This window comes from Protomyctophum bolini (genome assembly GCF_963924005.1).
Source record: "Protomyctophum bolini genome assembly, chromosome: 5".
NCBI lineage: Eukaryota > Metazoa > Chordata > Actinopteri > Myctophiformes > Myctophidae > Protomyctophum > Protomyctophum bolini.
In genome coordinates this window covers 23,511,779-23,524,785 of record NC_137866.1, presented here as the reverse complement: position 1 = coordinate 23,524,785, position 13,007 = coordinate 23,511,779, and the positions used below count along the sequence as shown (strand labels likewise).

General features: G+C 42.5%; 1 protein-coding gene across 5 annotated transcripts in view; it reads right to left on the bottom strand.

Moving 5' to 3' along the window:
• rapgef3 (Rap guanine nucleotide exchange factor (GEF) 3) overlaps window positions 1–13,007 on the bottom strand; it is a 33,205-nt gene that overhangs the window by 3,836 nt on the left and 16,362 nt on the right. For 4 of the 5 annotated variants that reach the window (XM_080764502.1, XM_080764505.1, XM_080764501.1 and 1 more), the window contains 20 exons: window positions 12,202–12,308; window positions 11,659–11,780; window positions 9,956–10,133; window positions 9,319–9,403; window positions 8,780–8,840; window positions 7,595–7,671; window positions 6,986–7,132; window positions 6,315–6,421; window positions 5,643–5,731; window positions 5,027–5,105; window positions 4,523–4,673; window positions 4,295–4,389; window positions 4,125–4,155; window positions 3,850–3,928; window positions 3,502–3,639; window positions 3,054–3,151; window positions 2,400–2,525; window positions 948–1,129; window positions 725–815; window positions 2–52 (listed from right to left, as the gene is read on the bottom strand). In XM_080764502.1, the coding sequence (XP_080620628.1) occupies window positions 2–52; window positions 725–815; window positions 948–1,129; window positions 2,400–2,525; window positions 3,054–3,151; window positions 3,502–3,639; window positions 3,850–3,928; window positions 4,125–4,155; window positions 4,295–4,389; window positions 4,523–4,673; window positions 5,027–5,105; window positions 5,643–5,731; window positions 6,315–6,421; window positions 6,986–7,132; window positions 7,595–7,671; window positions 8,780–8,840; window positions 9,319–9,403; window positions 9,956–10,133; window positions 11,659–11,780; window positions 12,202–12,308 (2,094 nt within the window). The remainder of the gene's footprint in view (window position 1; window positions 53–724; window positions 816–947; window positions 1,130–2,399; window positions 2,526–3,053; window positions 3,152–3,501; window positions 3,640–3,849; window positions 3,929–4,124; window positions 4,156–4,294; window positions 4,390–4,522; window positions 4,674–5,026; window positions 5,106–5,642; window positions 5,732–6,314; window positions 6,422–6,985; window positions 7,133–7,594; window positions 7,672–8,779; window positions 8,841–9,318; window positions 9,404–9,955; window positions 10,134–11,658; window positions 11,781–12,201; window positions 12,309–13,007) is intronic. The other variant, XM_080764504.1, reaches the window with a different exon arrangement.

The window sequence follows — 13,007 nt, the reverse complement described above, 5'->3', positions numbered from 1 at the left end:
CCATCAACCTCTCGTAAGTGCAGTAGACTCGTTTTGTTTTACTGGGAATTCTCTGTGACAGACGATAACAAAAAAGATAAATCATTTAAATTTTAAAAGGTGTTATCCTCTTATGCTGTGAGACCAAATAAATTCTGATGAAGTCGATTAGTAGTTCTGACCATCACGTTGAGTAGCTATCTATGCTTCTTTTTTTTTAATACATTTTTATCCCACGATTTTGTAGCCCATTTCTCACCCCTGTTGTGTCAATTAACTAATGTGATCCTGGGCTCTACACACCCTCCGCCAACCTGGGGAGAGCAACGAACTCATGCTTCCTTCATGCATGCAGCATGAGTGTCCAAGTTGCTCCTTACACCTGACAGGGGGGAGTTTCCCTGGTTGGACGTAGCGTGTGGAAGGAACACGTTATTCCAACCAGTTCCTTTCCCCTCCATCAGGCTGGCCAGGTTTAGAGACCAGGATTACTGCATGTTTTTTTGTGAGCGTACCTACCCTAGGCCAGGGGACACGGGGAGAACATGCAAACTCCACACAGCTATTTGCTTCTTAACCTTTTCTGAATCAGGATCAATGGATTGATCATTCATCAATGAAACTAATTCAAACTCATTTTTCAAGGTTTATTTTTTACATTATTGTTTTTTATTTATATATATATTCTATACATTAAATTAAAATCAATCTTCATGGCCCATATAGGCCCTATAGCAGCTCTTACCTCCCAGGTCTTGTACAGCCTTTGCACTGCACTGTTGCTCAGACCAAACATCACCGCAAAAAAAGAGTTCAGGTTCCTCTGCTCCTTCAGTCTGGAACAGAGAAGAAACAAGGCCATATAAGGCTCCTTGAAGCTATAGTGTTGATATTACAGGTAATTTGCATGACTGACTGAGTGCACAGAAACATAACGGGGGCTGACTATTAACCAGAATGACCCTTACACGGCAGCCATCTTGATGAACTTCTTGAGAAGCATTGCTCTCTTCATCAGGTCTTCACACAGGCACAGCTCCGTCACCACCCAGTACTGGACCTCATTGAAGCGGTGGACAAACCGCTCCAGGTTAGCCGTGGTGGCGCCCAGAAAGTTATGGCGGCCAAATATGTAGTAGACCAGCTCTACCTGGAGAGGACACCACGCTTATTCAGCAAACATATACAGTATACTGAGAATTTAGTTTATCATTATTAAATTCAAGAACCGCTGTCTGTCAGTCTGTCCTATTCCGGGTCACCAGTGAAATGCATGTTGGGGCGGCTACGGGTCACCAGTGAAATGCATGTTGGGATACAGATTAATACTGGGACAAACTTTTCCGCGTAACAGACCCACCCGGGGAAATTCCGCGTAAGAGACCCACACGGGGAAAACAACTCGGACGGGGCATGTTAACGTGAACACACGCGTTGTTTCGACACCACACTGAACATCATTTGCTGTTCATATATTCAGAACGGGTAAGGACTAGTATTATAAATATACTGTAAACAAAGGTGTACATTTAACATACCATATACATATATTTTTTTAATATGAGTGAAAAGGGTAACTACACAGCAAAACCCTTAGTGTTAATTGAATCATTTATAACTCTGAGAAGGTACAAATGAAACCAAGTGGATCATATACAGGTCAATTTGCAGAAAAATGTGGTGCATGCAATAGAGTAGTTGTTGGCCAGATGATCTGAATCTGATCTCTGATCTGCCCTTGCACAGGACATTTCAGATCTGCAAGCTTATACACTGCAGCTCACTGCAAAGCATTTTGAGCTTGTAGATCTGCTATTTTCTGTGTGTGAGATGGACCAGACGGTGTGCAACCAAGTATGAATCAAAGCAGCCGTAACACCACCACAATCAGATAAAAGGCACCAGAGACAGTGACTCAGGTGCATGACTGACCGACCAGACATCTCAGCATTCTCCTTATGCTGATAGGCGCTGGTCTCTGACTGCCAGTATCGGCTTTGATAAGCAAACAAAGAACAAGCTATTAAACCACTTAAGTCCATAATACTTCATTGACCGGAGTCCCCCGGGGGCCTATTATACTTGGAAGTGGAACCCCCTATCTTTCCTCTGAGTCTATACAGACGACTATACTACTACTATAAATGTCTTTGCCGAAAATGGCGATCTATAAGCTCACAAAACGTTGCTGCCTGCAATGCAACAAATTGTGAGTTTGTCATTTTAATCAAATGACATGCCCGGATAAGGGACGCTATAGGGTTCAAGTGGTTAACCATAAATACCCCAATATAAAATAAACACATGAACAACATGCATGGCTGTATCCAATTCCAACGTGATTGCACGTGTCGCATGCAGCCTAAATGTCTGAGCTGTCATCAGGGCTGCGCTCACTGTGTTGTGGCACTGCAGTGTACCTCATGCATGGCAGCGAACAGCTCCCAGTCATAGTTGGTGAGTTGGCTGGCGATGTCTTTGGAGCACATCTGTTCCAGGGTGTCCATGGTTCCCTGCTTTGGTCCTTGCTGTTCCTTTAGAGGCCTCTGTTAGATATGGGTGTGTGTGTGTGTGTGTGTGTGTGTGTGTGTGTGTGTGTGTGTGTGTGTGTGTGTGTGTGTGTGTGTGTGTGTGTGTGTGTGTGTGTGTGTGTGTGTGTGTGAGAGAGAGAGAGAACGGGGGGGGATTGGGGGAAAGGAAGAGAGATACATGGGGGCAGAGGGGGGAGGAACAAGATGAGAGAGGAGACGAGAGAGAGAGAGGGAAAGATTGAGGGAGAGAGAAGAAACACAGGGAGGCAGAAGGGGATTACATCATTCTGCACTGACTGCACCCTGGAGAGAATCACTCATACATCATTTCAGATTCATGGAAACTGCAGTATGGTGGCGGTTTTTGACTCATGAAGTGTAATAAGTGTAAAGTGCAGTTAAGGCACAAATAAATTGGGTGTAATAATCATTAACTTGCTGATGTGCTCATGCCTCGATCCATCCCTGGCTTGCAGTAAAAAAATTAATAAGAAAGAAGCAAAGCACATGGTTTGTATTAGATATAGAAGCAGTTCTTCTCACCAGTTGTTCCACCTGACTGGCTGTGCAGAGGAACAGTCTCTCGTTCAGCCCTAGAGCAGTGTAAACAGCACTGGCGTCCATCTTCAGCTGAGCCCTGTCTGGATGTATAGATGGATTTAGAAAATGTATAAAGTAGGCCTACAAATCATAAAAAAATAATATAACTCAACCACATTAAGCCTGGCCTCCCGGACATTCCCCCCTCTGAAAATACAAGCTCACAAAGCCTTGCATCACAACGCATTGTGAGCTTGTAGATGAGCTATTTTTGCTATACTTTTCTTGAAATGTTGGACTGTTTAATAAACGGACACAATAGTCTCACAGTATGAATTTAATTTAAATTGAAATAAAAATGTTGATGAATATAGATCTTTATAGACTTTTCTTTGTCCACCCTAGCAACCAATTTGTTCCTCCCCCGGTGACCCCAATGTACGATCCACACCTCCCATGGAGTTCATTTTGACCAGGATGTGGTCACCGCCCGGTTTGACCATGGCTGCCATCAATTCCTGTACAGTTGCGTTGACAGCCAGCATCAGTGAGAGAGATTTGTTGTCTGGTCTGAAGATCTCATACAATACTGCAGTGAGGATGGAACAAACGACAATAAGTCACGATTATTTTTAGCTTTAGTTTTTTATGTGTGTGTTTTAATACTCACAGTTCTGAAAATCTCTAACATCTTAGTGTTTAAACAACACAGTTTTGAGCAAGGGCACATTATGCTGTTTCATGCGTGTATGCAATTTGCCTGTTAATTCACCCGTTTCATTGCCTGAGCCATACTGACCTTTATCCTGTGCTCTGATTGGCTGTATCATCCCCACTGGCTCCTCACAGTTTGAGAACCAGTCAAATTGTTGGTTTGGCTGATAAAATCAAACATCTTAGACTTAGTGAGTGACACACTGTACCGGTACTTAAAATGACAAATGACAGTAAGCTACACGACGCATGTTGCTCATTCAAATGAATATCTTTCTGACAGGAGGCCTATATCTAGTCTACTGGAGTTGACATTCCGGTTTCTACTATTGTCTTTAAACATTCCCTGTTTGAGATTACCTTGGCCAGTGTTTGGTATCCATTCTCCGACCTGCACATGCATTATGAAAAGCAAAAACAGTGACAGTGTATTTTAGAAAAAAAAGAGAATACCAGCACTCACTCACTGCTTCAAAGTGTATCCAAGATAATTTATGGTATGCGTAATATTGCAGACATAGACAACTTACACTGACACTCTACAGGTATTTCTCCTCCTGTCTCTAAATTGTTCTTTCAGCATGTTTGATAAACGAGAATCAGCTGCCACCTCCTTCTTCAGTCTCTGCCATAGCGAGAGAGTGAAAGTTAACGCCCGAGGCACAGCTAATATATTACCAGCACAAAATATGTGCAGCTCAAAAACGCAACTGAATACTTTAGTCATATGCTTTTCTTTGAACGTCAGCCACACTCACCTCTAGGAAGTCTCGAACAATATGGTCTTCTTTCAGCACCAGGCCGTACAGCGCCACCCACTGGCCAATCAGTTTCACCACCTTCAGCTTGGTGTTGAGAGCGTAGGCAGCCTTCTCCAGCTCGGAGCCTTCTGATGGCTCCGCATGATAAGTGCACCCAGAGTTAAGGAGAGCCAGTTGTATGCATGCATGATTTCACTAGTATGTGTCTAGCGAAGATGTCTGACTCCGAGAGAGATAATTATAAATCCAAACTTGTATGAATCTTACTTTGGGCTATAGTGTGCTGTTTTGTGTGTCTGAGATTCACATTTCATTAAAAATTATATCTGTACTTTTCCTTAGTTCATGTAATTGTACCCTGCAGTCTCCAATTTGACACTGTCTACGCTTCTCTACAAAAGCCTATTGAAAATATAGGTCAATATCCTCATCATGTGCGATATCATTGTTTGTATGATCATCAGCCCACATTTTCATTTTTTTATGTTCATCAGTGGATATTGGTGTTGTAGAGCAGAACACAACTGGCTGGAGGGCATGAACACTCTGTGGGTGAGTAGGAAGTCACTCACGAAGGAATCTGTGGGCAGACAAACAACAACTACTGTACAACAACGTCGCTGAGTAACGAGTAAGCTGCTAATTACTACTAACAACACAGTGTCTCCAAAAGCACCAGAATAATATCCGAGTCATCTGACTGCATGAAAAGAACATGCCTCATTTATATTTATACTGCTAATCGTACCGCGCATTGGAAATAACAGATCTACAAGCTCACAGCGCGTCGCATTAGCAATGCGTTGTGAGCTTGTCGATCGGCAATTTTTTGGTGCATGTCAAAGGCGAGCCAGCAAGCATAAATCAGCCAATACAGGAGGAAGCACGAGGAAATGTGCTGACCCCGAAGAACTTTACACGCACACAGCCTTCACTGTTTTTCTTTTTTGACTGGTTCCAAGTGAAGCACCCAGACAAACATTTCCCATGAAACCAGAGAATAAATTAAACCAGAGGGTAAATCGTTATGTAATCCCTCTTTTCCGCGACACATTTTGGATTGAGTTCATAGGCATGAAGCCACAAGTGAGTACTAGTCTGTACAGCAGGTTCCTACCTATTACATCGTTCCCATTGGTGTCCAGCTTCAGCATTTCCAGCAGGTGTTCCAGAATCTTCTCCGGTGTTCCTGACATGACTGTGTACCTGCACGTTTTGAGACGGAAGATTAATAGAAAAGGAAGAAGAACAGACAGAAGGAAAACATAATGATGCCTGGTTGGTTGTTTGTGAAACGAGGAAATGGGTTTCAGGGTGGAGAGAAACACTACAAACTATTTTATCTCACAAATCAGGTCAGCTGTGAAGGGAGAGAAAGGGCTGATGAGTGACTGTAGTAACAAGAATATAATATTGGAGGAACAAAGGAAATCACAGGCCAACCAACAGTCTAAAGGGGAAGTCAGTATCTTATTAATTCAACTTTTTGTTTGCTGACACACTTAAAACGGCAGATAAAACGGTGCTCGTTCAACAAAGCAGGGTTGAAGTCCATTTAATGTTTTGAACGAGTCACTGACCATTAGGCAGTTCGGCATAAATAAACGTAGCGTTAGTTTCCAACATTGTTCTGCGATTACGACAATGTTTGTTTTAACGCCATTGTTTCTGCCAAATGCCAAAAATACTGTGTGTGTTGTCTTGGATCTTAATGACTGCCATCCTATAGCTCGTTAATGGACTGCTATATAGTCTGAGACTGAGAGGTGGGTGTGTCCAGGTTGCTCACTTGCTCCCGTTTCCGGTGCCTCCCTGGTCGTGCGACTCGGCGGTCTTCTCCAAGACCAACACAGCTTTCCCATGTTCCTCCAGGCGAACTGTATTAGCCTCCACATCCTAAAGAACAATAAACACACAGGCAGAGACGCGGACACACAAATTGTCATTGGCCATAATTGGGGGGGGTAGAGTTTCTAGATAGATAGACACAAATAGACAAAGAGCAGTTGTAGAGGCAATGGTTTACAACAGCACGCAGTATAGCAGCTGCATGGGCTTTTGCTAATTCTGTGACCGTAGCTGGCTTGGGAAAACATTTGGCTCTGCACATCCTGTCAACCAGTGTTCTGCATGGGGACCACCAGTGGTCCTTGAGGGGGTTCCAGGTGGTCCTCAGCTAAATGATGGAGAGTTAGAGTTGGTAACCAAATTGACCCTCATAGATCTTTAACTCTTGAGAGTATAAAATGTTACTCTTACACGCTCAAGAGTTACATTATTGCATTACTTAATTTACAGAGAATTGTCATTTTGATCAATGACAACACAATATTCAAAGTTTTGTGTCTGAGAGGCTAAATGTCATCAAACGGTGCTCCGTGGCACACATGCCGAATAAATAATGAGCCTTTGATATGAAAAAGGTTGAAAACCACTGTTATAATCGACATCTTGATTTACCTTTAGGATGCGTATAAAGTCCTGTTTGTCAACTCGGAGGAAGTGGCAGTTGTCTTCTCTCAGGATGATAGTGGCAGCACGGGGGGCGTCATTAAGCAGAGCTAGTTGTCCAAAGTCCTCCCCCTCATGGAGAGTTGTAACTAGCCCCTATACACAATAAGACCAGATCAATTCATGTTTTATCTTTTGGAAGAATTCTGTCACGATATCTGTCTGTTGTATATACTTTTATTATGTAGTCATGTCCTAGTGTTTCCTGTTTTCCCTAGTTACTGTTTCCTGTGTTGTCTCACCTCCCTGTGATTACTAGTTTTCTCCACCTGTGTCCTGTTAGTCTCCTAGCCTATCCTAGCGTTGATTGTTAGTTCTGTTCACCTGTGTATTATCCCTGTGTCTACTTAAACCCTCAGTTCCTTGTGTTCCCTGCTAGTGTATAGTTTATGTTATGGTGTGTCCAGCCCATGTATGTCCTGTGTTGGTAAATACATCTTCATTTAAACTTCATCTGCCTGCCTTTCTGTGTGGTTCTGCACTTCGGTCCAACACCTGTCTCATACCGTGACGAATTCGGAGCAAGGTATGTTTTGGTAAACTTGTTGACTATATTACCTTGCCATGTGTGATCACGTTGACAGAGCCCTTCCAGATGATGTACCAGGACGTTCCTTTGTCCCCTTGACTGAACACTGAAATGAAATGACACATAACATAAGGGAGGGTATTCATATTGTCATTAGTTTAACCCATTTTTGACGGAGGTCGATTTAAAAAAAAAAGGCCTCTAAATCCAAATAGTTTTCTGAAAAACTCATGTTTCTATGGTCAGTGGTGCTCAACCTTTTTCATGTCAAGGACCCCCAGAATTATCTCTATTGGGCCACGGACCCCCATCTCAAAATATGTAGGTCCAGGGACCCCCCCAGAAGCAAATATTTTAGTTAAAAATGTTCGCTCTGAAATATATTCAAAGATTTGCACCACATTTTCACGACTTTTCAAAAATAGCAGACCTACAAGCTTGTAGCGCGCCAAGTGGTGCGCTATGAGCTTGCAGATGGTTCCCGGCCAAAATGGGATAAGGGAGGGTATTCATATTGTTATTAGTTTAATAACTAATAACAATATGAATACCCTCTCCAGCACAACCAGCATAACGGTCTGGTCACATGTCATCACATGTTCTCATGGAAACGTGACATTTCCAGGTGATCGTGACGACTTTGTCATTTCAATCTAATTCTTGCGTGCGCATGGCAACCTAGGAAGAATTTGATGATTGTAAAAGATGAATTACTTCTAGACTGTCAAGAACGCAAAAGGAATGCTCACACACATTAACATACTGCAACAGAAGGAATGTCCACAGAGATTTGGCAGATTAAAATAAATACTGTGTGTATATATATATATATATATATATATATATATATATATATATATATATATATATATAATTTTTTAATTGATTTGTTTGGCTTCTGCACCTGGCTGGAAAACTCCCTTTTTGGACGATTCAACGAGAGCACAAACCTTTCTATCATCTTTGTTATTACTTCTATCTAGAGACTGCCCATATATGGGCTGTCTTGTGTCTTTGATGTCTGTTCTATGCCATTTGTAAACTGGAAAACGAAATGTCTTGTCTGACGTACAAGTGGCATGCATAACACGTTAGTAGGACTCCTCAAGCTGTGTGTGTGTGTGTGTGTGTGTATGTGTGCGCGCGTTTATCTGTTTGTGCAGAATTTTCTTCTCTGACCCAAGTGAAAATGCCAACAAAGCTGTGACACTCACATACTGTTCCTGCTTTGGCATGTGACTCAAACACCAGCACCGCTGCCAGCTCCTTACGCACCTACAGACACACAAAACACAATTGGACTTCCATTGGAACATCCCTGTTTCCGTCATGGGTTAGGAGGCAGACTGCAGGGTACTCTATACTTAGTCCTCACCTTATTTTAATGCAATATAGTTTGATGCGCATGATAAAAAAACTGTCTGGTTCACATAAGCCTGAGTAGATGATGAAATTACCAAATGTTTTTTTGAAAAGTGAAATATCCCTTTAACCAATGAAAAGTCTTAATTCAGCCTTGGCTTGTAACAAAATAACAATGGAACACTTTCTTCATTTCCTGAAAAGTTATGTTTTTGGACAAGAGAGAAAAATATAATACAAAATAGCAAGAATAGCCGACCAACAAGCTCTCAATGTGCTGCGTCGCGACACGCTGGGTTGTAGATCGGCTATTTCCGCTGTTCATTTTAAGCTGAAGTATATATAGGGCATAAGACAATTTTACTCTTCAAAAGTAAAAAGGGTGACTGACTGAGGAAGAGAGGTGAGCAGCAGCCTTGACATGGAGCAGCTCTTCATATATCACCTCCAGGTCCTCAGCACTCCTCTGACTTGGACTGCAACATGGGGAACACACAAAAGCTGCATTCAGCTGTATGTGGAGGACAGTTCACCATAAGGGAATCCTCAACTGTTTAGCAGCCTTACTTGAAAAAGGGCAAACCCTCTATAAGGCCTATTCATACGCTATATATTATTATATTTGGACAGAAATCTGACCCGGGCTGGATAGTGTGAGAAACTCTTAAAGGGTATTAACAATGCTCCCCCAATCTTCATATATTAATTAAAATTCTTCATAATGTTCCTCTCTAGTACCGAGTAAGGTTGAGACGAGGTCCAGGACTTCTGGACGGGAACCCCTTTTGGTTGTTTTAACTAAGCATTATGTTATACTTTAGCTATTGAAAAATAGCAGATCTACAAGCTATGAGCTTGTAGATCTGCTATTTTTTTAAACTCTCAGGATTAAAATTTTTTGGAATCTGATCTCAGGTCAAAATGCGTTCAAGAACCACCATTCTTCTGTGCGTTAGAATCTGATCTCCGGTCAGAATGGGTTAAAGAACTCAGTCGTCAGTCACACAGGAACAGTGCAGAACGCTGACCATTTGCGTAGAATCATAGTGAGAAGAGCATCGGGGCCGATCTGAGACAGCAGCGACAGGCCTTCCTGGAGCTCGTCCTCGGAGTCCTTGTCGTTGGCGGGGTGGCTCAGGCCATACTCTGAGTCCAGGAAGCGGTAGAACTGGGTGTCCTTGTCGTGGAAGTTCAACTCTTGTTTCACTTGATCGCAGGAAAGGAAAAGACATTGGGAGATTAAAATTAGAGATGTCCCGATACTGTATCGGTATATCGGAAAAGTTTCGGTATCGGCCCTTATTTGTCATATCGGTATCGACACAGGGGTAAGGGTTTGACGCTATGGCAGGTAAATAATAATGTTGGGGCATGTGGACTTTGCTTTCAAGTTTCCCAAACTGCAAGTGCACATTAGAGTGAGGAGTCTGTGTTTTCACTTTTGCCAACAAAATAATTAACGAATTTATTGTTAAACCGGTCTCTCTTGTGCCGAATCATGTCAAAGGTTTTGGAGGGAGGAATTTGGTCGTGAGTGTTTATTTTGTTTTACCTCAATGTCCTGTGCATGTGCAATTTCAAAAGCGGTGAATCTATTCAGTCCACCACGACTTGCCAATTTGCACAGCATGTCCTCTGTCAGGTGGAAACCTCATATGTCCAAACCTGTTACTTTTCAGGACTCGGATAAAAAAACCCACAAAAAGTTAAAATATGGAGGTTTCCGCCCGACAGCAACGATGACATGCCCCCGAGCGAGCTGTTATTGTGGGGACCGTGTGCCTGCCCTGCATGCGCAGCCGTCGTGCACATTCACTCTTTGCCCGCCTGCCTTGTTTTGAAGTGATGTCAAAAGCCATGCATGTATAAAACATTCTTTGTTCTGTTGAGAGCAAAACAAAACAAGTCCTCCCTTCACTCCCGGTCCATCCAGTCTCACCCTAACCGCCTCAGAGCGTTCTGAGTTCTGACTGACCCCTCTCTCTGGAGGATGTCACCGACGGTATCTGTACAGCATGTTCCCGCACATTTCTGTTTTCCAGTGGTGGCAAAACGAATGCCATCAAAAGGTCATTACAGCGTACCCATCAAAAGGTCATTACAGTGTACCCAATACCAGTGGTACCAGTGGTCGCTAAAAGCTATTTGGCAGTCACTGAATGTTCCCTGCGGCAAAGTGTAAGTACAGTATGGCATTGGCGTCAGTTAATAAATGTCAACCTAATTCAACAATAATTCTTGAAGCAATGTTTGTGTGTTTAGTATAAACACCAAATGTGGAACTTTGTTTGAGTGAATCTAAGTTTGATGATAGTTGCAGAAAGAGAAGAAAATGGTTTAATTTAGTTTCTTACCACACCGTACCGTCTTTTTGACCATCCAACTGCACTTCACATTCACTTATTCACGCACACCGCAATGGCAGAACACTGTTACATAATATGTAATATTATTACATGTTACACACACACACATGGTAGACATTCACACAGCGACAGTGGAGGCAACGTGAATCGGGAGCAGTTAGTTAGGGGTTCTCTGTGTATTTACTACATTGACCGTCACCACATTAGGACCAACACACAAGCAGCTAGTACAACATGACTGAAGACCGCATATTGTGATTTGCATGGCTTTGTTCATAAAGTACACACATGTCATAGTGACTTACTAACCACACTTACTATCCACACACACTTACTATCCACACCTTAAATATGGCTTTTCTTACCATGAACAATGATTCCTTCGTCCACCAAGACTTGCCACATTCCAACAGCCTGGCTCCTTGTCTGGAAGCCTTCGTTTAGCTTCATTAGCCAATCGACGAGTTCCTTCCCTGAGCAACACTGTCTTTAAAGGGGAGAGCGAGAGTACAATTTACAAAAGTAAATTTACATTCAACATTACGTTCATGATGTTGATTTCGTCGACTAATACTACGACGGAGAATTGTGCTGCGACGCGTTGTGAGCTTGTACATCGGCTATTTTCAGCAAGTGTAAAATGAGCCATTACGACGGCATCAAGGCCCCCACAAAATGCATTTTAGTCGACTAAATCAACTGTAGATTTAGTCGCCTAAAATCTTAGGATATTTAGTTGACTAAAACTAGACTAACACTACAACATTCCAGGTGACTAAAATGTGACTAAAACTAAATGAAAACTATTCAAAAGACTAAAACTAAAATAAAAATTAGCTGTCAAAATCAACGCTGCGTTCATGGTTGGATATGGACATAGATGCAGCACTAGTGTATAGGTACAGCACCTGTAGGTTTTGAGGTGGTACTTTCTGTCTCGGATCAGACTGCGGTTTCGTTCCATCAAGGCACTGTACACCGCCCTCGCAGCCTTCAGAATACGTTCTGACAGAAACTGTTATAGGAGACAGAGAAGCAAACATTGCAACAAAGACTATATCATAAATACATAGACTGCCATATAGCCCTTATTTGCAGACCTTGTTTTTACTACTGTGTGCTGTGAAAATGAAGGGAGCTTAACATGAGTGCATATATCTATGTACTGTAACAGATGGTCTTGTTTACTGAGAGAAACGGTCCAACTTCTGTGTTGGTGGCAGACAGAAGTTAGTATAAGAAAGAAACGGGTTCTGTGTGGGTGTGTGTGTGTGTGTTTGCACGTTTATTTCCCCACAATCGTGTGATGCCATGCACATACATCAACTGTGTGAGTAGAGAGTTGTGTGGGGGTTGGAGTGTACTGTGTGGGAGGCAGGATGGTGAGAAAGTGGTATTAAGAACTACTGTGCTAAACTCCCACACTTTAGCTGCACTCTCCCGTCCTCCACAATGCAGTAACTGGCATGGTACAAGTTGGCGACGACGATTTTCTTTTTTGAATATTTTTACTACATTGCTCTTGAACTCATCTGAGTATTCCTTTGCGGCCTGGCCTGCCCTCTCGCACGTCTTACCCGGACACCCCACACCCTGTTTGGAAAATAGGGTGTGGAGAACAACACAAGTGGAATGCTCAAATCTGTATCAGGCCAGTGGCCACTGATCCAGAAACAATATTTATACAATACAACGGAGAACATGCCGAATGTGT